Source organism: Rhododendron vialii, chromosome 10a (genome assembly GCF_030253575.1).
Source record: "Rhododendron vialii isolate Sample 1 chromosome 10a, ASM3025357v1".
Lineage (NCBI taxonomy): Eukaryota > Viridiplantae > Streptophyta > Magnoliopsida > Ericales > Ericaceae > Rhododendron > Rhododendron vialii.
Window position 1 is genome coordinate 12,058,876 of NC_080566.1, and position 24,928 is coordinate 12,083,803.

A 24,928-nucleotide genomic window follows, 5' to 3' on the forward strand; every position below is an offset into this window, starting at 1 on the left:
CCTCAGTGTGTGCATCGTCCTCATGTCACTCAGCCTCAGCCTCTACCTCTGGCTATGCATCGGGCTGGCCTCCTCCTCCCTGGCCTCTCTAACAACCTTCTCCTGCCTCTATCATCATCCTCTCCCTCCAACTTCTGAAGTTGAAGTTTGGTCAGCCTTCCTCTTCCTTACTGAAACAGTAGGGCGATTCCTCTTCATTTTCTGTCAAGAAATTCAATTTCAAACATCTAAAATGATAGAACATCACACACAGTGCAAGCAAAATAAGACTTATTCTTGGAAGAATATCGTAACAAAGGAACACAGAAAAACTAGTATCCAAGTTGAAAAGGCTTTCATTTATTGCCCAAAAAATAATTTGCGCATATAAGTGTCATACCAAGAAAAGGAGAAAAGAAAGAATATGAAACTCACTGGCAATACTATTGCCTTCAATCTATCCATTATAAAACTGACAGACAACAACATTCTCTTTAGTCCACCCATTAGTCTCATTTTATTTTCATAAAGCAAGCTTCTTGGCAGCACATGTAAGACATCCAACCCTCATCAAATATTCTTCAATTTAAAAGGGATGCGAGATGTACAAAGTCAGATACTTTAAGGTACATGAAGTCGAAATCTGTCCAGAATATTGGTTTTTATGCAATCTTACAAAAATCAGCTCAATTCCATAACGTCATGTCAGTAATTGTATATTGATCAAACACCACTTATTTAGGTTCAGAATGTTAGTCTAGAATTTTAGATCAAGAGTTGAATAATTCAATCAAGCACTTTCCGATATTCAATTGAATTTGGTAGTCCCCTGGAGGATTGGTAATGTTATCCAAACATACTTGCACTCATTCATGTAGCCATTGGCACAAAATATCGGGTTTGAAATGGTATACGATATACAAGTAATTATTTCAGATGCTTTACAAATATTACCATCTTGGTCAAGGCCATTGCCAAAGTAGAGACATGTAACCTGTGCAATCAAAGACTTCTTTAACAACAATAACCTACTCTGACTTGTAACATCAAAATTTTAAGCTTCGTACTTCACAGTTAACTTAATAGTATCAGATGTATGCAATATGCAGTATACACAAAGTCACATAAATTCCGTGTGCACCTGCAGGAGCGCGAGGGTGAAAGCGTCTTAGAAACACATTTCCCAAACGAAAAAACTTCGAAAGAGCAATGATTGAGAGCGGGAGCGTAGTGCGAGGATTGATAGTGATAACGCACGTCATTTGGAAAATGTATGTGAGTATACCAGGATACACAGAGACTGTAATGGATATTTGTAAAAAATTGTTATTCAAAAGGAATGCAATGTGAATATCATACTATAATGAATTAGTATATCACAAAAATTGGCGACAGAGAAAATATCAAAAAGAGGAAATTAAACAAATTCCCAACGCTACTCATTCTTTTACAGAACCCCTATCTGATATAGTTTATAGTTTGAGTCAGATACTTTATAGTTTGAAATTTTGGAAACATTTCGTCTTCATGTATTCGAAATATGTAGAAAAAATCGAGTTCATGTATCCGAAATAAGTAACAATATTCAGATATTAGAATCCGAAATGTCTAGTGCATGATTTTGTGATTTTGTTAGAATTGATTTGTAGGCCATGATTAGAAATCATTTCTAGGGCATGATTTTGTTTTGATTTCTAGGGCACGATTTCTAGGATAAGAAATCATTTCTAGGGCATGATTTTGTTTTGATTTCTAGGGCACGATTTCTAGGATATGGCTTTCGATTCAAATACTCGAATTTAAAATCAATAACCAAGTTCTAATATCTGATATAATTTGTAAAAATAAAAAATTTGGATCCAAACATTACCAGTCGTGTGGCGGTAGTGGATGGAATGGTGGTGTTGCAGATGATGGATGGTACCCAATAGTGGTGGTGAAGGCGAAGGCTGCTTCTCTTGCTGGTCGTGGTGTGGCGTGGTGGTGTAGGTTGCTTGTGCTGGTGGTGGCGTGGTGGTGTAGGTTGCTTGTGCTGGTGGTGGTGTGGCGTGCTAGTGGTGTGCCGTTTGGTGGTCTGATGAAGAGAAGAAGAAAACAGAAGAAGAAGAAGAAGAGGAGAATAAACGATGACGTGATAGAGAAAAGGGGGGATGGGGAGAGTTCAAAAGGGATAACCCAATAGGGTTGGGGTAATTTTGAAAGTTCTTGGTTATTTGTTAGGTTGTATGTAGCAAATTCTTATAAGATTTTATGGTTTTGTTTAGTAAAGATTGCATGCAGTAAATTCGCAGTTGCATTTATAAACTCCCAAAATAAAGGGAAAGAAAATAATGAAGGAAAAAATTTGAGAAAAAATTGAACCAAACAAGGGTGGAGAATATTTTAAAATTTTTCTTTCCTTTCCACATCTTTCCATAAATTTAAAGTCCACCACATTGTTCCACCGCACACCACGTGGGGTCTACTCTGAACTCCATAAAAATACAGAAAATATCCATAAATTTTAAAATAATTTTTAATGGGGCTCTGTATCAAAATCAGCTACAACAAATTCAGAAAACATACGTCCCGATTTCCGTTGGAGTTTATTTAAATTTATAGATATTTTTTTCGTATTTTTTGGAGTTCGAAGTAGGCTCCACGTGGCGTGCGGTGGAACAATGCGGTGGTCGTAGCATTGTTGTTGTTTATTGATCTTAAGCAAGTTTTGATTGAGCGGATTACAAATTGATCCATGCAGCTTGAAGGTTATAAGTATCACAAGTCGAACAAGCTGAGCAGTTTAAAAAACATGTTCAAGTTTTGCTTGTTAATGTAATGATTCGTTCTCCAGCAAGCTTTGAACCAACGAAGATGAGCTCAAACGCAAGCTATTTGGTTCGTTTATCCGCCGTTGTTGAGAGAAACTACAAGGAAAGAAACCCAACTTTTGACGATTCGGATCCAAAATATTAATAAGCCTCCAATCTCCATCCCTCTTGCGGCATGGATGGGTCTGAGTCGAGGATCTCAGAATTTTCGGCCTGGCAAGAGTCCCAGGGGTGAGGAAAAAAACCCATGAATTTCGATAATCGGGGCGGTTCCGGGGACACCTATAAAAGCATCTAAAAAACATCTCATAGTTTCCGATCAAATTTTGATGATCCGAGCTGCTCAATGTGATTAGAACGTGATTTTAAGGGTACTCGCAAGAAATCAGAGGAAAAAAAAGACCGAGAGAGCTTGATTTGAGCAGTTTTCATTGAACGGTTCAATTAAAAACTGCTAAAAACAAACACTTCCCAGTCCTATTTTTGCTAATTTCTTGCAGGCACCCTTAAAATCACATTCTGCACACAAATGGTTCGGATCATAAAAATGTGATCGGAAACTATGAGATTGAGATTTGGAGTGTTTTTTTAGATGTTTTTACAAGTGTTCCTGAAACCACCCCATTCGATACTATAACGAAACCAAGCTACCACAGTTAGTTTGCCTTACCCGGGTTACCCCCTCCTTCAATGGAGGCAAGGGTTTGAGCTCCGCGAGGGGCGTGGTTGGGCTACAGGGCTATGGACAGCTTTTGAACCCTCTGTTGACTAACATACTAACACCTCACTTACCCCGCTAATGCATACAGTGTGAATTTTTTTTTAAGAATTTCGATAATATAGTGATTTTTGTGCTTTTATAGTTGTCAACATATTATTTCTGAATTGGTTAAGTTTAAAGACACGTTATAATTTCTTAGTTATACACATTGTGAATGTCTATTGGCTACCACGGAAAAATGGTTCAAACTTGACCCGAATTGTGATTACATGATTCGGATTTGTTTGGTTCCACAAATTTTAGGGGTCGGTAATTTGGTTCACTAATTCTTAGAACCATAAATTGATTCTTAATTTTCTATGATGTGAAAATGGGGATCAATCTAGTCCATGCTCATTATTTAGGGTTCCTCCCGAGCCTAAACGGGGAGGACAAAACGTAAATGGCCAGGGAAAACCTTCTGTTTTCATGCCTAGGTTTCCATTTCTTTGCAATTAACACACTTCTTTGTGATTCCTTCTCAACTTCTTTCATGACTTCAAACAATTAAAATGATTTTAGTTGGCGTAAATATGACTGTCAAATGAACTAAGCTACACAAATTTAATTTGTGTTTTAGCTTTTCAAATTCGGACTTTTACTTGAGCAATCAAAGTCTGTCAAATGAACTAAGCTACACAAATTTAATTTGTGTTTTAGCTTTTCAAATTCGGACTTTTACTTGAGCAATCAAAGTTGAACGTATTTTTAAAACTCACTAAGTTTTCATACCAAGCTCGAATAACTTACTTCTTTGCTAAATAGTAGTAATTGTTATACTTTTCCCTACATTAAGCTACCAGTGATTAACTTGTTATCGGCTTCGCTGATAAACTCTGAAATTAAATTGGAGTTTATGTAGAGTCCCACATTGGGTTAAAAAATAAAGATGTCATATAAGGAATCGCGAGCAACTACTATATAACCTAAGGTTAACATTTTGAACCACGTTTAAGCTAAGGATTTGCAAATTAATTGGCGTGGGTCGTCTACATGGTTGGGCCACCTCTAGAATCTCGTACAAGCCTCGTGATGATCTATACAGAGCTAAGTGCCACAAACTGCACGGGTCATTACAGTTTAAGTGTGTCACCACTCAGTAATGGCCAACCTCTTTGCAAGGGAAGGTTTGGTTTGGTTTGGTTTGGAAAGAACGAAAAACATAACCAAAAAACCAAAAATCTAATCGTAGAGTTCAAAACCAAGAGAAGGATACTAGAGTAGGAGGGTGAACACTTCACTACCATTGCTGCAGTTTGCGAAGGAACGAACATGCATTTCTCAATGAACACTACAAAATATTGGCTGATATCACATCTAAATTGCTACTACAAAATTGCGATTGATTATACATCACACTGTTGAATACTTGACACCATGCAAAAAAAATTAATCATACAGATTGTTTCTTTCTATTTCTGCTGCTATCATCCTTCTCCTTTCCCTTCCTTTTCATCCCGCCTTTAAATCCTCCCTTTGAAGCCTGTGGATCAAGAAAGGCGCAATTCATAAGTAATCTGAAGCAAGGGCGGAGATCGCTGGGCCAGCAGAGAGCCCGCACCCCCTAAATTTATGATTTTTTGTCAAATCTCAGACATTAGTATAAGAGTGTTCTGATTAGCAATAAAAAAAACTATATGACATCTATGTTTATGTTTTGTCGATGTTTTCCCCCTCTTGAGTTTGGGTCCTCCATAGTGGAAATCCTGGTTCCGCCCCCAATTCTGAAGGGCAATATTAAGCTACCAATCAGCAATTTGTCAATCAACAGATTCAACACATTGCCGAATCATCTACAGATAGCTATACATTAGCTGCTATATAAAAAGGAAAAGGCTTCACAAAATCTTCCCCCAAGGTGGAATTGATGTTTAACTCTCTTTCCTTTATAAACGGAGCTGAAAACTTAGGAGAAAAAATAGGAATAAGAAGTCAATGTACCCCAGCAGAGAGAGATTTTAGAGGGTCTTTGTCCTTCCTGGATTTTCCCTTGAATCCCTTACGGCAAGCAGAGTTGTTTCCCATGGCAGCTCTAGCCAGCTTGACAATCTTGCTTGCTTCCTGTGTGGTTGGATCCAATAGGTACTCAGGCACATCGCGTAGGTGCGTCGAGAGGGGCTTCTTGCTCAGGACCTTGTCATGTTTCAGGAGATCTGTCCAAACACGAGTTCAACATGCTAGCTAATCTTCAATCTTTACATGTAAAGCGAAATATCGTCTTACAAAATCAGATATTTCAAAGTAGAACTATCCAACTGATAAGCTTCATTACCTAAATCCTTTGGATTAACTTGAAAATGAGCTTTCAACCTGAACAGAATTAAATCAGTCAAGCAAAGAATAACAGTCCATTAACTGGAAAAGGTTAAATTAATGCTCTTCATGTATGTGTGTGAACAGGGGTGGCTAGGCTGCAATTTAGGAAATGGTCCAAAGGTCAGATAGGCTGTGTCAATGATTTCATACCACTACAATACAACAAGCATACCGCCAGTAGGAAATCACGATCTACCATTTTCATGGCAACACAAAACTTCTGCAAACACTATATGCTTAGATCTAATGTTAGCGGTAAGTTTTGGTTTGTTTGTTGATAAGCCAATTTGGAAGTGGTAGAAGGCATTAAATCAACACAAAGAAGCTACAGGCAGAAAATAACAAACTTTTCAGAATTGAGAATTTCGTTCCTCAGATCCTGAGCTCGTGCTTCTCTCACAGAAATTTTTGTCACGCTCCTTGCAACATCCTGTAATCGAATCAGCATAGGGTAAAAACATCAGCCCAACTACTTACAAAAACCTATTTTGATATCAAGGACAAGATATTTAACAGAAAATAAAACAGTACTCACAACAACATGATGTTAGAGAACGAACAAGGACTAAGAGTGGGAACAATTCGCTGTCAGATGTTATGACAACCAGTAGGTAGCAGCAATACAATTTCCCTAAATGGTGTTCCAAGTGTCGAATAACAAAGGAAACTTAATAGGCTATAGCATGACAAGTTGCGAGATAAGAGGATTTTGCTTCTCCTTATTCAATGTGCACTAAGAGAATCCTGGCTAACTCAGGGACTGCTCAGATTGCGGCACTCCAAAGGGGGGCTATAGCTGTGTTGAAAGTGACCTTTGGTCTGCCCTAGATTGGCTCACATGGATAGCAAGACATAGGAGGATTTTTTAGGCCATGAGTTAACAGAAGTGGGTGTTTAGTCATAAAAAATCCCTTGCTATGAAAGAGTATTGTAAAAAGGTGGACCCAGAGAAGGGAGGGGTTTGGAGATGATCATTTTTTGCTCATGGCTTTGTTAATACCACAACCAAAGCAGAATTTTATTCACTATACCAAACATCAAAACCTCTGCTATCATACTTAACAACCGCAGCTTCAATATCCTACTAAGCTATGCCAGCTAGAGTTTAGAACGAACAATTCCGCTTACAAATCAACCCCCTCACAGTATATGTCTGTTACAAAAGACACGAGTCATCGTAATAGGAGCCTTTTAAATATAAACAGAACATTTTTAATTGAATAGAGCAAATACAAACCGATACATTAGCAGGCAGCAGACAAACCACAGTTGCCTAATCCATTTGCATCCTATCCAGAACAAAAGAGCAAAACTGACCAATACTGATGTGGTATTACTCCTCATTGTGGCTACAACCTACAACTCCACAAGAATCCTGTTTCCCAATCCTCCATCTAAAGCAAGAATTAGATTTTTTCCGTTCTTTCAAATACTCAATAATAGACCAGCATGGGGCATCTAAAATTAGTACACCCTTAGACTCTGTTTGTTTCGACGTAAATTGTTTTCCAATGAAAAATATTTTCCATGCATAACAATTTTGCTGAAACTGTTTTTGTTCCTTTCGTTTTTCGGTGTTTGGTCGACAATCAGAAAATATTTTCAAGGACAAAGGTTTACGCCTATATATGTACATTATATATGTCTGTGTGTGCGTACAGAGAAAGAGAAGCATGGAGACATAGAGGTTTATATAAACACTGTACTCACTCCCCAACGTAGAGAGAGAAACAAAAACTGAGAGAGAGAGAGAGAGAGAGAGAGAGATGCAGGATTGCCCCACTTCCTGCGTCATGTGGAACACTTTGCACTGGATGGGGTAAAACATTTTACACTTTGCTCTGGAGGACAAGTCTCATGTTTTACTTGATGTATGTGCAACCAAACACCGGAAAGTGGGTAAAATATTTTTGAGGAAAACATTTTTCATTAAAACGAAGGGAGCTTACACACACACACACCCCTCTGCTGAAAAAAAAAAAAAGGGAAGAAAGACACGCACAAGTTGCCCTAGCCATAAGCTATGGAATAGTGATATGCTTACCTCAGCTCTATATCGCAAAGACTCCACTGCATTTTTTGTGAGTAAAGGAAATGGGGCGATAAAGTTTGAGTCCTTGTTTTCATTTTCACCCAAAGTGGATTTAACTTCTTCAAATATTTCCATCTCCTCAGGAGAAACCTGTTGACAGGACCAGCAACAAGCATTAATAAGCCTGGATCACCATGGTCAAAAATTAAGGTTCTGGCCTTCTCAAATTTAATTAGCCGCAAACTTAAGAGCAAGTCCCATTGTATAAAGGAAAAGAAGCCAAAGGAGAAAAAAAAACCATAACATACATCCACAAGAAAATTTCTCACATGTTCCACAGAAAGATTATCATCAAACCTACTATGCATTTTAATAAGCACCGCATACCTAGATAAGTATTCAAATATAATTAGAGTCAGATAGTCACCAAGTAAATGAGTAAATATTCTTCTACAGTGTGCATACTTGCAAAAAAGAGGGGAAAATCATATGTTTTCATGTAAACTCCACTATATAAGATATTAAGCACTTACCAGAGAGACAGACGCACCAGTACTATAGGCTCTCCCAGTACGTCCAATGCGATGTACATATCCTTCAGCACTATGAGGCATATCGAAATTTATAACCTGTTTAAAGGAAAAGCAGTATTGGTAAAGGGAAGACAGGTGAAGACAGAAATAGTAGGTTTAACAAAGAAAACAAAACGTTGAACACAAACAACAAGGACCACGATCATCAAGATTACTGAAGAGTGAAGAACGAGGAGGATGAAAGAAAAAACAATTGAGCCGGCATTATCTTTGCAACCAAATCAACAATGGTAGAGCTTGGTTAAGAATTTGAACCCAATCAGATAAGCAACAAGCCAACAAATGCTCAGAGAAAACATCATTTTGTTTTAGGATGGGGGGAGAAGCCAGTAATAACACAATAATTTTTAAGGACTGGCAACCAACCAATATCAACTAATCTAGTAATTAAATAAGTCAATGGTGACAAAGTTCACCCAGATTGGATAAGGCAGCAAAATAACAGCAATGCAGGATTGCAAAGGAACATTAATCCGCCGAAAACATGAACATACAGTGTTGACGTTTTTGAAGTCAATTCCTCTCACTACTCCAAATTCAGAGTCCATCTTTTTCCTGGCATGCTTTCTCGATCTTTTTCTCTCAACACGGCTCTCCCCATCAGCTTGTTCTTTCTCCTTTAATTGGCTGTCATCCGTTGCTATCAAATAGTCAAAAAGGCCGGCATTGAATTGCTGACATAAGGAACAAAAGATTTAGCACAAAAGTACCTGACTTCCAGTGTAGAATCAGAATGTAAACCAAGAGTTGATAACACATCTTAATTATTTTGATCAAGATTCCGAAGGAATGGAAATTATTGCACTTTAAATGGCAAACCTCGAGGATATGTAAACGAGAATTCTGTGGCAGCTCAGCATTTAAAACAGCCGACTTGATTCCAAACTGCAATAAATAATAGTCCACACATCAAATGAAAATGGATAAGAAATCACCAAAATTTTTGTGTTACAGTTGCATAAATATTAGATTTTATCGTTTAGTCAAACGACTAAGGTCCACCATAACAACATTTAAGAAAATATAACACAGTGTTGATTTTTCATAAACAACTAATAGTACATGTAGATTAGGTCCACCAAAATTCCATAAGAAATACATCCCATTTGGCCTCAAAATTTTAAACCTCAATCACAGTGTCTAAGAAGATATAACAGAGTTGATGATTTTTCATAAACAACTAATAGTTACATGTAGATCCATAAGAATTTGCCTAGATGAGGCAGGCAAACGTCCGAGAAGAGTTCTTTTTATTTTTGTAATGAAAGAGTCAGTACAGATAAAGTTGTTGGCTATGATGCACGGACACGGATACCGACACCGACACGGGAATTCTAAAAAAATGGGGATACGGACACGGCGGGGGACATGCCACATGTATATTTATTTATTTATATAAATAAATAAATGATTTTAGTTTGACACCCAGAAATTTTTTAAAAATTAAAATTTGGCCCCAAATTTAAAAAAAAAATTACAATTTGACCCCCATATTTAAAAAAAAATTACAATTTGGCCCCTGCTGTGTCCCCATCAGTGTCCTCCCGTGTCCCCATAAAAAATTTAAATTAAATCATGGGACACGCCATACGTGTCCCTACTGTGTCCCCATGTCCCAACACCGCGATACTTCGACCTCTAAAGGTGTCGGTGCTTCATAGGTTGTTGGGGCAAACACGCCAAAACTTAGCGAATTTGTGAGACAATTTAAAGTGCTTTTATTCTTTTAAAAGTTGGATCTATTAATGTAGTATGATTTTATGCCTTGACATGCTTTTTTTGAATTCTACCTACTACTATTTTCTTGTTTTAATGAGGTACCTTTGTATGGCGCAAACACTATCCCCCTCTTTTTTTTGGTATTTTTAGTTAATTTTATTTTTTTATAATAAAAATTAATAACTTCAAAGGCTTATGCCTAAACACCTTGACGCTTACATCTCACCTCTTCGCTTTCACCTAGGTAATAGTACTTGTAGATTAGATCAAGGAAAATTCCACAAGTAATACAACCCATTTGACTTCAAATTTGTAACCTTAAATCAATACAATACAGCAGGAGCTCGTAAACATATGATTCCTATGAACTACTACACTAGACAATACTTACCCCAAAAAAAAACTACACTATAAAATGCTCGTTCTTTTTCTTATCATTTGTCATTAGTGGCCATCTTATTTCAATATCTAAATAAAGTTGGTTCGACTTGAGGGATATACACACAGCACACTTGATTTCTATAGAAAATCCACTTGGCCCGTCTAAGTCTAACCTACCATCTTGAATCAGATTATATAAAGTTACCTCCTTCCACCTCTCAGGACTTGGACCCCTCTCGCTTCACACGAATACCTCTCAGCTAGTCTCCCAAAAGAAGACCTAAATACCTCAGAGATAATCCAGTCACCCGCTATAACCCTACCCCAATAACAGCCAACCTGTCCAACCAACGCATCCTATGCAATCAGCCTCAGGCCCTCAGGTACAAACAAGAAAACTATTTTACTATCCAAGTACATGAGACCAATGTTAATATTGGAGATCACAAAGTGAAGTCAAAATACCTTTTCAAAGAAGAGTTTCAGTCTAAAACTCGCGTCGATCGTATTAGTAAATATGAGCACTTTTTTCTGGACGAGCTCCAACTTCATGAGGGCAAGGATGTAGATAATCTTATCACGAGCACTGCACGAAATCTAAAAAAATAGCAGTAAGGCAAGGAACACAAATTAAGCAGTAACCTATAACTTATGCTCGCTACCACCAGGCTAAAAAGCTGCGACTTTGCACAAATGCACAATAACCTAAAACTTATATATTTGAAGCATAAATGAAGAAGATACATAGGAAATCAAGACAATCAATGATATGAAGGAATACAAAGGATCCTAACTACAAAGAGACCCCTCTAAAACAACATATTATAGACAAGAATTCACCTAAATTGGTCGCTCGGAGGTAATTGAATTTGAGAGGGAGGGGGGAGACAAAGCCTCCATCTTTTCTAGGAATGGTTAGATAACTTAGAAATAGGGAATATCATTCCTTACACAAAGTACTTCAAATATTTTTAGGGATAATTACATTCCTGGACAGAGCCTCCATCTTTTCCAGAAACGTTGTACGGACCCTGGACTTGATGGTAACGGAGACACACCCAGGGCTACATATTCTATGAATAGGGGATACTGCTTCTTACCCAAAATTGTTGAACATTTTTAGGGATAATCTCATCCTTCGTATCTCCAACCTCCGGCAAAGTTAAGATAAACGGATTGTGAAGAATAAGCTTTTTGAGCTTTTCAACGTCAGCACTGCAAGATATCAAAAAACAAGATAATGTGGTGGGTCAAATTCTTCATTTTCTGAGAGAAAAAACAACAAAAATGTCAACGCCATCAAGAAAAGAATCTGTTGTCGGATTTGTTAATCCAATTCACCCAAATAGATAGCAATGCAAATTACCAGTATACATCAAGGCATGCAGAGGATGAAAGAACATAAAACTAGACACAAAGTCACTACTACTGAACAGAAACAAACAACACCAAACACACCTTGACGTAGCAGACATGAGAAGACATTGACATCGTCTAGGGATATGAGCGGTAAGAGATTTTATATCGTCTTCATACCCATATGACAAAAGAAGATCAGCCTGAGGACAAAAAGGATCCATCAATCACTTAATAAATAGACAGAAAATAATCGTGCTGTAGAAATTTTACAGAAGAAAATGACAGAGCCCATAAATTGTGCACGTTTTCTTCATAAACAAAATTTACGACATTTCACCCTCAAAATAATTGTTATTGAACAACATCATAACTAGACTAGAATTTGATAACTGAAGCCTAATTGAATTGGTACCTCATCAAGAACAAGAAATGAGAGCGAATCCTGAACAGATGCTGGGAGGAGTACACCTTTTGAAAAGCACGATTGCAGGCAAGCTGGGGTTGAAACCAGAATATCAGGCGGTCCTGCCAAAGCTGTTTTCTGCAACCAAAATTCCAAACAAGACAATTGGTAAGAAATGTGATCACAAACAATATGTAGGCTCATACATAAATTAACAAAAATGACAAATGAACAAACCAAGTCAGCATCGAACATAGCGCTCGTCAACTGAGTAATTTTCAACTGCACTCTACATAACTCGATCAGCGACTGTATCTCTGAATAAACCTGCCAACAGAAAATATTAACATTACCCAGAGGCTATCTTACCCACTAAACTTACAATTCACGAATAAACCAGATAATTCTGAAGTGCGGGGCAAATGAGGACCCTGTACTTCTTCTTCTGATTCACCAGGAGATGAGTTAGGTGCCTACCTTAACTTGGTTTTAATCCTACATACAGATAAAGGGCAAGATTTCTTCTTTTCGTATGCCTACATCCTGCGTACATTCACACTCACACCGAGGGCATGCGTGGGCAAGGGCAGGAAATTGAGTTTGGAGCTAGGGGCTACCTTAATGAATGGGTTTCCTTCAGGCTACAATGCTCAAGCATTTATTTTGAATTAGATTATCTTCCAGACTTGTAGTATCTTAATCATATGTTCTATTTGTTTTGCTAGCATCTGGAATCAGTTATATTGATTAGTATGTGGATCACGTGGCTTGCTCTTTGACTTCTTGGTCTCAAAGTGAGTGTTTATGGTTTGGTCTCAAAGGGAATGTAGATTCACCTAAAGCACTTGACCGACTATCGCACTTGCAACAAAAATACCATCATTTCTTAAGCCAGCATTACGCCACAACGAGGGTTCCGAGAGAACGACCGTTCCATCCGAGCTTAATTCCAACAAACCAAACACCGCCTAAGCGCGAAAAAACAAACAGTTTTGACAATTAAATTGAGAAAGAGGATTAAAGCGGACCTGTTGAGACAATTCTCGGGTTGGGACGAGAACGAATGCTGCGGGAGCGAGCCTATTCTTCGAACCGGAATCGGAGAAGAGCTTGTGAAGCAACGGGAGGACGTAAGCAAAGGTCTTCCCTGAACCGGTCTTTGCCCTAGCAACCACGTCCTTGCCTTCCTATAACCACGCAAAAATCAGAACAAGGCCGAACAAATACAAGAATCGATTTTTCTATTTGTCTTACAGCACTTCCCCAGCAGCAGCTAGGGCTGTAAATGAACCAAGCCGCTCATGAACGGCTCGGTGTTCAGCTCGTTTTGGGCTCATTCGAGCTCGGTTTGTTAAGTTTTTATCGAGCTCGAGGTCCAACTCAAGAAAAAATTGATACACAAGCTTGAACATTTGCATGATATACAAGTCTGAAGTCTGAACATTAGCATGCTCGGCTCTATAAGGCTCGTTTTTTCTTTTAAAAGAAGGAGATTACAGTACTCCTCATTAATTGAAGAGAAATATGTTACTGTGAAATACTAAAAAACTATTTCAAAATGGAGGCTTTTCTCTTGTAATAAAAGACACCTGCACATGCACAATCAAAATTCCGTCTACTATGCAATGCAAGTATAAATATATGTCCGTGGTTGGCTCGTTAAAGGTCGTGAGCTAGCTCGAGCTCGAGTCAAGCATCGACTGGCTGGGCTCGTTGAGTTTTCACTTTGTTCGAGCTCGGGCTCACCAAAAATTTAATAAACAAGCTTGAACACAGCACAACTCGGCTCGTTTACAGCCCTAGCAGCAGCCAAAAGAGAGTAGGGGTGCGACGAAACGAACCAGGATGAGTGGTATTGCGACGCGCTGGATGGGGGTGGGATTGTCGATGGATTTCTTGGTTAGGGCACGGATCAATCGAGGGTCCAGTCCGAGCTCTTCGAAGGTCTGGTCTTCTTCTTCTTCCTGTTCGTGTTCCGGTACTGGTTCGGGTTCCTGTTCTGGTTCGGGCTCTGGCTCCTTCTCGTGGTCTTCGTTCACGTGAGGAAGCATTTTCGTTGCTTTGGCCATTCGGTTGGAGACGATTGCAACGAGAGAGAGAGAGAGAGAGAGAGAGAGTGGGGATTAGGGTTTTAGGGGTTGATGGAGAGGGAAAGAGGAGGACAAGTGGGGCGGGGTTTTTTAGTGCGAAACGGGTTGGGTTTATGTAACAACGACCAGATGGAACGGGCTTTGTAGGAGTACTAGCCAGAGGATGGTCCAAAACGAAGGGAAATTGGAGCCTTCCAAGCAACGCAACACTTTTAGGCCCAAGGTCGAGAGTGCGTTTCCGCTATATTATTGGACTAGTGCTACTCCGTGCCTACGGCACTACGCATTCCGATTGGCAGGGGATGGCAATTGTGTGATTTAGGTAAAAATCATTGGCACTTAATCGGGAAGTGAGAGGATGCACTACAGCCTTTGGATCAAATGAATCTAAGTCGTTCCAACAACTTGTCTTCACACCCTTCTGTTTTATAATAGAGATGACAGACTAAGGAAGATAGACAAGTTGTTTTTGCTAAATGGTACTCCATTTTAGTAGATATATATGTGTAGAATGACCTTTTTAGAAATTCGTGAAAACAAGAGTTTCAGTTCATTTGGTTCGTTTAGTTTAGCTAAAATGCTCAATACTAACCCCTCACACTTTTACGACACCGAGGGCAAGGAGCATTGCAGTAGGGGAAAAAATATTTTTTCTGATACCGGTAATTGGAGCAGAGGTTGCACACTCAAGTAGGAGTGCATATTTATCATTCATGCTGGGTTCTTCCCAGACTTACACTACATATGATGTAACAGAGTCTAGTTATGTTGTACCCTATAAAATTATTGGGTAATAGTAAATTGGACTTCACTTTATAGTTTTAAATCCGATCCGATTGAAGTTTCATTTTCTAAACCTGTGCAACTAGACTTTTATTTTTCTAATTCATACTGCTCCAAAATAAAAATAAAAAAAATGAGTGATCATCAAACTAGAGTTTGCAACGCAATAAGTAAAGAAAAAGTTGTAAGTTCTAACACAAACTTTAAAAAATGAACCCATTTTTAAGTTGGAATGTAAAAATTCGCTTGTAAAAACTATTGTAAGGGTTTTCACTGCTGCGGCAATTTGGAGGCTACGGAAATGCCGAAATGATGTGGTTTTCGGCTTTTCGCTGGGAAGGGGTAACATGGGCTAGCCATATCAATAGCGGTAGGTGAGACTATGCAGCTTTTAAAGGATCAGGAAAAGGGTGAGGGGGGGGGTATAGGGAGGGGGCGACTGAGGTGTGGCGTTAGGGTGGACTGAATGGTGTCTGTAGTAGGCCGGATTAGCATATGAATGGGCTACAGACTCCTTGGGCCTAAGTCGTGTTGGATCCGTAGGTACATTGGGCGAGTAGGAGATCCTCGGGCCCGTCAACTATACTCGGGTTGTGCCAGAGATTGCAGAAGACTGCAGCTAGGTGTTTGTCCATTTTTTACTTGCAGTCGACGAATCGACTAAGAGTTGTTGAGCGTGCTGGAAATGTGGGTGTTTGTGGTGGTGGAGTTTGGTTCCTTGCCGTATTTCAGGACTTCTTTGGAAGCAAACTTAATGAAGTGAATGGAGATGGAAGAAGAACAACAAAATGGACTTTATTATTCCTCGAGGTAGAAGTCAATCGACTATGAGAACACAATCGAACAGACAGTTACGTTACAAGCTACTCCTAGAGCAAGAAATGTAAAATACAGATAAAAGTAGAAGCCTTTGGGCGATTGATTGGGGGTCCTAAATATCTTCTATTCTTGTATTTATAGGCTGTCATCGACTTGAAATTCAAATCATATGGAATTCCCTCCTTCGATTTGAATTAAGTGGCTCCATGCTCCCTATTCTTGCTCCACTATCTGCACAAGGTGGTTACTTCTCCATGATCTCACATGTTCCCAATGTTGTAATTACTTCAACTGCTTGCTTGCATTAACTGTCATGCCCACGATCTTTATGTGATGCATATTCTGAAACGTGTTCAGTTGAATATCAACCGTCGATCAGTCCACTTGATTTTTTCCTTAACAGGCTTCATACTACATTTTATTAATTAGTCTAAAACGTGTTGACACGTGTAACATTTTGACCCAATCGATCATATGAGACTAAATACTAAAATATGGTGTAAACAATGCCCCCCTATTTACCTAAGTTAAATATTAACTTTGGTAAATATTTCTCTTAGTAACTTACCACCTATATAAGGCAGAGCACTTCAAATTTTAGGGCGCGAATCGAGCTTTTTCTCGCACAAAATTCTAAAACAACTTTCAAACCCTAAAATAGCTCTCAAATGGCACCGAAATCCAAACTACAGATTGTCAGTGATCCAGTTGAAGATCCGGCTACCGAGTCAGCGGCGGAAGATTCCTTCCGATTCCCTGAGTCGTACCGAAATGGGGTTAATCAGGGCACCCAAGTCCTGATTCCTGACGATAACGTCAGTTCTCACTGTATATTGGGTCCAGTTTTCTCGTCAGCTCTTCCGGATGGCTTTCCAGAGGTTTACCCAGTGGGGGAACGCGATCCACTCCTCCTACAGCTTCCATCGCTGGAATGGTCAGGCTGGGATAAGAACACCTGCCTTCGTTCCTGGCCTTATACCGTCGAAATGGGATGGGTAGACTGGGTAAGGCGCATGATGAAGTTTCTTTTTGAGGATTGGAAGACAATGGGGATTCGTGAGACAATCGAGCTCTCACAATTCCCCTTAGACATGAACCTGAACTCTTAGTTGCTGCCGCCTGTTTCTGGTCCAAATCATCCAATGCCCTAGTTCTGCATTGTGGCTTATTATCTCCGACAGTTTTGGATATCTCTCATTTGACCGGCCTCCCTTCCTTAGGCCGTGAGGTAAATGCCCTACTTCCACCTGATCCATATGATCCCCCATTCATTGTTCCATCAGCTGGGGTTAGTTATTTGAAATGGCTTAAGATTCATTTCAAAGCCAAAGCATCTGGACCCTGTTTTCATGAGAAGGTTGCATTTTACCTGTTTTGGATTTGCCGATTTCTTATGGCAGTTCCTGGGCTTAGGGTTACCAAAGAATTCCTTAACTTGGCCATCTATATGGCTCAAGTAAAAAGATTGGCCCTTGCCCCATTTGTTCTAGGATCCCTGTATAAGGGTTTATTTACCTTTGTTGACAAGAAGATAGCAGATTCTTGTGGTGGTCCTTTTTGGATTTTCCAAGCTTAGTTGTATGCATATTTTCCCCAACTGAAACCTAAGCTAAACAATCCTCTTCGATCTGATGAAGCCTTACAAGCATGCCGTAGCTATGCTGAATACTTCTTAGGTTTTCTGACTCAGACAGAGGAGTCATCCTTTCAAAGGTACTTCACCTTCTTCTATGAAGATAACAAAAAGAATTGGCCTGTTTTCTATCCCTTTGATAAATTTGAATATGCATCCGAACGATTAAGGCCATGTTTTGAGGGTATTCCACCAGCCTCTCCCCAGCTTGCAGAGAAAATGACTCAGCCCAAACGGTTATTCTGGGCCAGCATCCTTCTTCCAAGACTTATCCCGGTTGGCTTTGCCCTAAATAATACTCCTTTTGGGAACTGTGGTTTTGAAAATTATTCTCCTTGTCAATGTGCCAGACAATTTGGCCTTGCACAAGGCATTCCAATGCCTTTCGTTCACCCCAACATTGCTGAGATGGCTTCAAGCAGGCCAACGATTAAGGCCAAGGACTCGCAAATGATATCCTTGATGGTCAGCAATTTTCAACATCGTGTGAAAGCCTTTCAGTTCATTGACTTCAAGACCAATAATGTGACCCTGCCTGCTTTTGATGAATGGTGGTCAACTATGAGAGCCCTTTATTTCAGTGCTCCACTTTCAGACTGCCTATACAGGCTTGACCCTGAATACAAATACCTCCAGGATAAGACTGGTAAGCACATCTATTCATTGATTTGCAATTCAATTAGTCATGCTTCTACTAATCACTGAGACATTGTTTCCTTGACAGAGATAACAGCTCGACTGCCTGATGAACCTTCTAAGGCCATTGTGCCTCATGCAGGAGCAGTTCCCATATCATCTGTGCCAAGTGGGAACACTAGGAAAAGGAAAGCTGAATCGATCAAGGACTCCGAAACCAGGCCACGGACGCGGACCCTCAAAATCACGTCAGGTGTGAGCCAAAAGGTTTCTAAAAGTCCTTCCACTGGTAGACCTAAAAGACAGGTTGGTGAAGTATCTACCCCTACAAAGCAACCAACAAGAAAGCCCACCAAAAAACAAAGCTCGAGTGACAAAGAGTTGGCTCCAAGGGTACATTCTCATCTTCTCTTTTCCCTTATTGTCTTTTCAAAAGCCTTTCTATTCTCATTTTCTTTCTTTTACAGAAAGGCAAGGGAACCAAAATTGTTGATGCCTTTGAAGAAATGGAAGAAGAGGAAAAGTCTTCAAAATCCTCACAAGTCCAGAAATCCTCCTTTTCAGCAGGAGAGACAATTGACACCGAATTGGCAATTGATCAATATGAATCTTTTGATACAGCAGTATCAGACCCTTTGGGTCAGGCTGATTGGTTGCCAGAGTTACAGGAACAACTGCTACACCAAGAAAATCCTTTGCTGCAGGATGACAGTCCTTTTATGCAGGTTGGTGAGGGCTCGGTTCTGATGCCAAATGTCGCTGAGCTTGGTGTACAATCCATTCGACAACCCATTGTCACGACAACTCAGCCTGCAACAGATGTGGTCAATGCTATACCAGGGCGGAAGACCACTGTTGACCCCAATCCTTAACAAACTCAGAAAATTGATTTAAATCAACAAGGCGACAGTAGGGAGGAAATGATTTCTCCACGGGTGGCAAATGTACCTAATTTGGAGGCTCCATCAGCACCAATCGAAAAGGATTTGGAAAAGAAAGGACCAGTAGAGGGTCCTGTTCAAATTGCCCCCATTGCCCAAACTAGTCCTAACCAAGGAGGTGGATAAGGTGCAGAGGATGTGGCCTCTAGTCCTTCTGGTAATCCCTCTGGAAATCAAGTCCTATCACCAGCAGGTATGATCCCTGCAAGTATTCCAAAGGTCCTTGCTCTAAACACATCTCCTCGCTCAGTGAACAAAACGGCAACAAATCCTGTGGGTGTTGAGGATTCTGCTCATGTTAAGTCTTCTAGTGATTCACTGGACCATCTGATGGAGGAGATAGAGTCGACTTCTCAAGTCTTTCGATCCCTCACTGAAGTTTCAGAATCCAGTAGCTCTTTCTTCTTCCTTCAATTAAGTGCAGAGACCCAGAAAGAAATCCAAGTATTCTTTGACTTCCTAAAGCTTCCTTTTGAGGAATTAATGACAGTGTAGTCCACAGATTTTAGTGCCTGTGTTGAATCCCTGTCACAAAGGCATGTTTTCTCCCTCAGGGAACAAATCATCCTGGAAAATTATGCATCATCATTGGGTGATAACATCAGCCTCTTTCGATATTACCAGCAGGAAATAAGTCAAAAGCAGGACTTGATTGGTAACCTTTCCAACCTGACAGTGAAGTTATCGAATATGCATGCTGATGCTTCGACTTTAAGGTCGAGACTCGTGGCTATTGATCAGGAAGAAAAAGAATTGTTACACCGATTGGGTTAACTGCAGACTGAGAAAGGAAATCTTCTGGTAATAGCAGGCCAACTTGACAAAGACTTCAAACACTTAGCAGAGGAAGGCGAAGGAGTCTCAGTACATGTCTCTGCTGCTCGTGAGGACTTGCAGAGAAACAGAGTTAAATGTGATGAACTTGTAGTTAAATGGGAGGCTTTTAGGTCCTCTTTTCTGCATGAATGACTTTAGTTTTACAGTCAATCGACTAGTTTTATTATAAGTACTTTTGTTTATCATCTATCAACCGGTGATATGCCAATATTTCGAATGGCAATAGAATGAGTGTTAGGCCTTCCATGGCCCTTTTCTTGTTTTGAAATGACTCTGAACACCACTTCATAGATGTTTGGATTGGATCAAGGAATACTCACATGTTTGACTCAGGGACTAAGCTCACATAATGTTCAAATAGGAATAAACCTCACATGATTGGTTCGTATTCCTTTACTTACAAATGTGATGTGAGCAAACCATACAATCAAAACCCTTGATCCCTATATATCTGAATCGTGGGCACCTATAATCATGACAACACTACGTCATGATTATGGTGACGTTTCCCTCTACTTTTAGGGAACATGCACAGTAATAACTGACGGTTAAGTACAACAAATAATGCCGTGCTGCAGCATTTTCAGCCGCCTTACTTTGGGAAGCCCACTAACCCTATTAGTTGTTACGTCTTTTGATTTTTACCTCGGGATAACTATCCACGACCCACGTCTTTAGATCTTCCTTAGTCTATAAATACTAGCACTAAGTATAAGCTCAAACACTTGTGCTTCTACATTATGGCCACCAACGTCTCCTCTACTCCTCTTTCTACACAAATCACCCCTGCTTACATCAAGCAACTGGCCACCGAGCTCTCGTGGGCACTCATGGAAGATCATAATGAGTGCAAACGAAGGATTCAGGCTATCCACGATCGAGCGGACGGCATGGCGCTTCGATTGGAAAAGATGGAGTCTGCCATCAAACTTGTGGTGGCCAACTTGGACACCATCGACTACAAGCCTCCTTCGATTGATCCTGCTGACATCAGGTCCTCCATGGCTGGCACCTCTGGTCAGTGGAAAGAATGGCCTAAAGAATAGGCCTTCTTTTGTGGGGAAGTCCTGGTGTATTTTTTTTGTTAGATCTCACTTGAGATCTTTTCCTTTTTTTTAGGTTGGTCTCCACAGGGGTTTCTTCTTTTGGGTTCCCGCTTTGGGTTCTCTTTTGTTCTGTTAGATCCTTCTTGGGATCTTTTCTTTTGTCAGATCCTTTTTGGGATCTCTTGTTTTTGTTTGGGCTGCCTCTTGTAATGCTGCCCTACTCATGGGCAGCTTCTGTTATGAAACGAAATATTTTGTTTTAACTCATGTTTTCCCACATAGACGGAAAATAATGTTTCAAATATTTACCATTAATGGTTCTCTCGTGAAGAACCCCTTCGATTGATGCTAAATGATATGCACCTCATTGTAAGATTTGGGCAATACGGAAAGGACCTTCCCAATTTGGAGACCATTTCCCAAATCTTCCCTTCCTTCTTTTTGAATCGATTGGGAGGATTGTTTTCCACACTAAGTCTCCAACTGCAAAAGATTTTTGTTTCACTCTTTTGTTGTAAGCCCTTTCCACTCTTTTCTTTTGGGCTTGAATTTGGTTTAGGGCATGTAACCTTTTTTCTTCCAATCCATCGATGTCCAAAAACATTGCTTCCTCATATTGCAAGTCTGGATCATAATGACGTGCCACCCTTAGAGACTGAACGTTAATTTCGACTGGCAAAACCGCTGCGTGCCCGTAGACTAATTCGAACGGAGTTACCCTAGTACTCTCTCTTTGTGATGTTCTGTATGCCCACAACACTCTGGGCAACAGATCGTGCCATTCTCTTGGGTTATCATCGATTACCTTCGCCAAGGTATTCTTTATAATTTTGTTTGTCGATTCGACTTGCCCATTAGCTTGGGCATAGTACGGAGTAGAATTCAAAATCTGTATACCATATTTTTGAGCATACTGGATAACTTCTCTACCATTGAATACGGATGCCTGATCAATAGTAATAGTTTCAGGAATTCCAAATCTACATAAAAGATATTCCTCAATAAAATCAATCACTTGTTTTTGTGAAACACCTTTTAAAGGTATTGCCTCTGTCCATTTTGTAAAATAATCAGTTGCTACTACCACAAATTGGTGCTGTAATGAAGACGCTGGGTGGATTTCTCCTATCATATCGATTGCCCAACCCCTGAACGGCCAAGGTTTAATAATCGATTGCAATTGATGAGCAGGTATCCTCTGGATAGGTCCATGCTTTTGACACTGTGGGCAACCTTTAGCATATCGAATGCAATCAGCTCGGATGTTTGGCCAATAGTACCCGTGTCTCTTAATCAACCATCTCATTTTATCACCAGCTTGATGGGCACCACAAGTTCCTTCATGAACCTCTCCCATGATCCTCATCGATTGGTCTTTACTAACACACAACAGCAGTAGACCATCAGAAGTTCTTCTATACAAATCCTGTCCTAACAGAACATAATTGATGGATCTACATTTGACAATCCTTTCTACTTTGTCATTAGGATTCAGAAGATAATTCTTTATTGAAACCATCCAATCATCAGAAACGTCGATTACCAATACATCCAATCGATCCTTTTCCCTTTCCTCTGAGAAGGGTAAAAACCTTTTCTGGATTCTGATCACTTTTTCCGTGTCCCCTTCAGGAATTTTAACTCCCGAAGCTGCTTGGGCCATTTGATTAGCCTCGCTATTTTGAAGTCTCAAGATATGCTGAAAACATATCTCATCAAAGTTTTGAGCAAGACGTCGAACTTTTTCAAGCTGCAAACTTAATAATGGGTGATTGCACTTATAATGCCCTGTAACTTGTCGAACGACCAATTGTGAATCCCTAGAGACTTTCAGATATCGTATATTCAAATCTTTCGCTATTTCTAAGCCTATGATTAAGGCCTCATATTCTGTTTGATTATTTGTCAAAACTCTACTCTCATCGAGTTAGAAAGAGAATTGCAACATTTCTCCCTTTGGAGATGTCAAAACAACACCTGCCCCAACTCCATTGTCTGTTTTCGAACCATCAAAAGACAGTTTCCAAGGTCTGAGTTCCAAAAAATGCACTTCAAAGGTATCCTCTTCCAGAGGTAAATTTGGATGCTCAGATAGAAAATCTGCCAAAGCTTGTTCTTTTACTGCCTTTTGAGGCACGTATTCAAAATCATACTCGATTAGGGCTAATATCCATTTCCCTTGTCTCCCCCTTAAAATGGGCCTAGACAAGATGTACTTTATTATATCGGTTTGGGAAATGATCTTTACCCTAGCTGGCAAAAGGTAATGCCTTAACTTAATTGCTGAAAAATATAATGCCAAGCAAATCTTTTCAACACATGAATACCTTCCTTCACAATCATTTAACCTTCTGCTTAGGTAGTAAATTGATTGCTCTCGGCCTTGTTCATTATTCTGGGCTAATAGACTTGCAATTGAACGGTGTGTTGCTGATATATATAGCTTCAATGGTTTTCCATTTATTGGAGGCATCAGAACGGGAGGCGTTACCAATGATTGTTTTAAAATATCAAAAGCTTTCTAATGCTCTTGTTCCCATTTGAAATCCTTTTCTGACTTCAATTTTAATAATGGGGAGAATGCCATTGTTTTCCCACATAAATTGGCAATAAATCTTCGAAGGAAATTAATCTTTCCCAAGAACTGTTGAAGCTCTTCTTTATTAGTTGGGGCTTGTGCTTTCAAGATAGCATCAGCCTTAGTTTTATTAATCTCAATCCCTTTTTCATGCACCAAGAATCCCAAAAAATTTCCTGCTGTAACACCAAATGCACATTTCAAAGGATTCATTTTTAAATTGTAACACCTCATCCTTTCCAGAGTCTGTTCAAGATGATGCAAGTGCTCATCAACTGAATTTGACTTTACAACAACATCATCTATATAAACTTCCAAGAATTTATGTAGAAAATCATGAAAAATCAAATTCATAACTCTTTGATAGGTTGCTCCCGCGTTTTTTAATCCGAAGGCCATAACCACCCACTCGAACGTCCCTATGTATCCAGGACATCTAAATGTTGTTTTATGTGTATCTTCTTCTGCTATATATACTTGATTATAGCCAGCATTACCATCCATGAAGGACAGCATTTGATAACCTACCGTTGCATCGACTAGCAAATCAGCAACAGGCATTGGCTATTCATCCTTTGGTGATGCGGTATTTAGGTCTCTGAAATCAACACAAACTCTAACTTTCCCATTTTTCTTTAACACTGGGACCACATTTGAGACCCATTCAGCATATTTGACCGGTCGAATGAACTTTGCCTCGAATAAGCGTTCCATTTCTTTTTTGACTTGAGGAAGAACGTCATCTTTCATTCTCCTGGGTGCTTGTTTAAAAGGTACATAATTCTCTTTTATAGGTATTTTGTGCTCGACTAAAGATCTTTCTAAACCTGGCATTTCATCATAACTCCAAGCAAAGCAATCTTTAAATTTACGCAACAAATACTTAAACTTCTCCTTTATTTCATCAGGCAAAGTGGCATTTACATACGTGATCTTAGGATCTTCTGGAGTTCCTAGATTTACTTCTTCCGTGGGATCTTTCACTTGGGCCCCATCATCATCCAGCTTAGCCGGTGCTGGTTTTAAGTCTGCTAAACCTAACTCTTTCATGTTTAATGGGTTATCATCAAAAACACATTCAGCCCAATTACAAGAAATAGGCTCGTCTGCCTGCAACTTTCTGTCAACAAGAAAAGAAAATAATCTCCTAAAAGTGGCTTTAACAGTAGCCAACTCTTCACTTCCTGTATTGAATAAATTTCTAAACATTAAA

The 24,928-nt window shown here is 39.6% G+C and overlaps 2 protein-coding genes across 2 annotated transcripts; both read right to left on the bottom strand.

Annotated features, from left to right (window-relative positions):
- Positions 1 to 4,770: 4,770 nt before the first annotated feature.
- Positions 4,771 to 14,550, bottom strand: LOC131304686 (DEAD-box ATP-dependent RNA helicase 16). The gene is made up of 15 exons (XM_058332020.1): positions 14,194 to 14,550; positions 13,381 to 13,539; positions 12,590 to 12,679; positions 12,362 to 12,490; positions 12,049 to 12,149; positions 11,691 to 11,805; positions 11,056 to 11,187; positions 9,310 to 9,375; positions 8,985 to 9,164; positions 8,431 to 8,526; positions 7,910 to 8,047; positions 6,213 to 6,295; positions 5,822 to 5,859; positions 5,491 to 5,702; positions 4,771 to 5,032 (listed from the first exon to the last, which is right to left on the bottom strand). Exons 1-15 carry the CDS (start codon positions 14,419 to 14,421, stop codon positions 4,943 to 4,945), a joined length of 1,857 nt encoding a protein of 618 aa, XP_058188003.1. The 5' UTR covers positions 14,422 to 14,550; the 3' UTR covers positions 4,771 to 4,942.
- A 6,719-nt stretch (positions 14,551 to 21,269) lies between these two features.
- On the bottom strand, positions 21,270 to 24,276 carry LOC131302886 (uncharacterized). The gene is made up of 5 exons (XM_058329679.1): positions 24,213 to 24,276; positions 23,115 to 23,420; positions 22,222 to 23,027; positions 21,707 to 22,083; positions 21,270 to 21,354 (listed from the first exon to the last, which is right to left on the bottom strand). Exons 1-5 carry the CDS (start codon positions 24,274 to 24,276, stop codon positions 21,270 to 21,272), a joined length of 1,638 nt encoding a protein of 545 aa, XP_058185662.1.
- Positions 24,277 to 24,928: the final 652 nt, after the last annotated feature.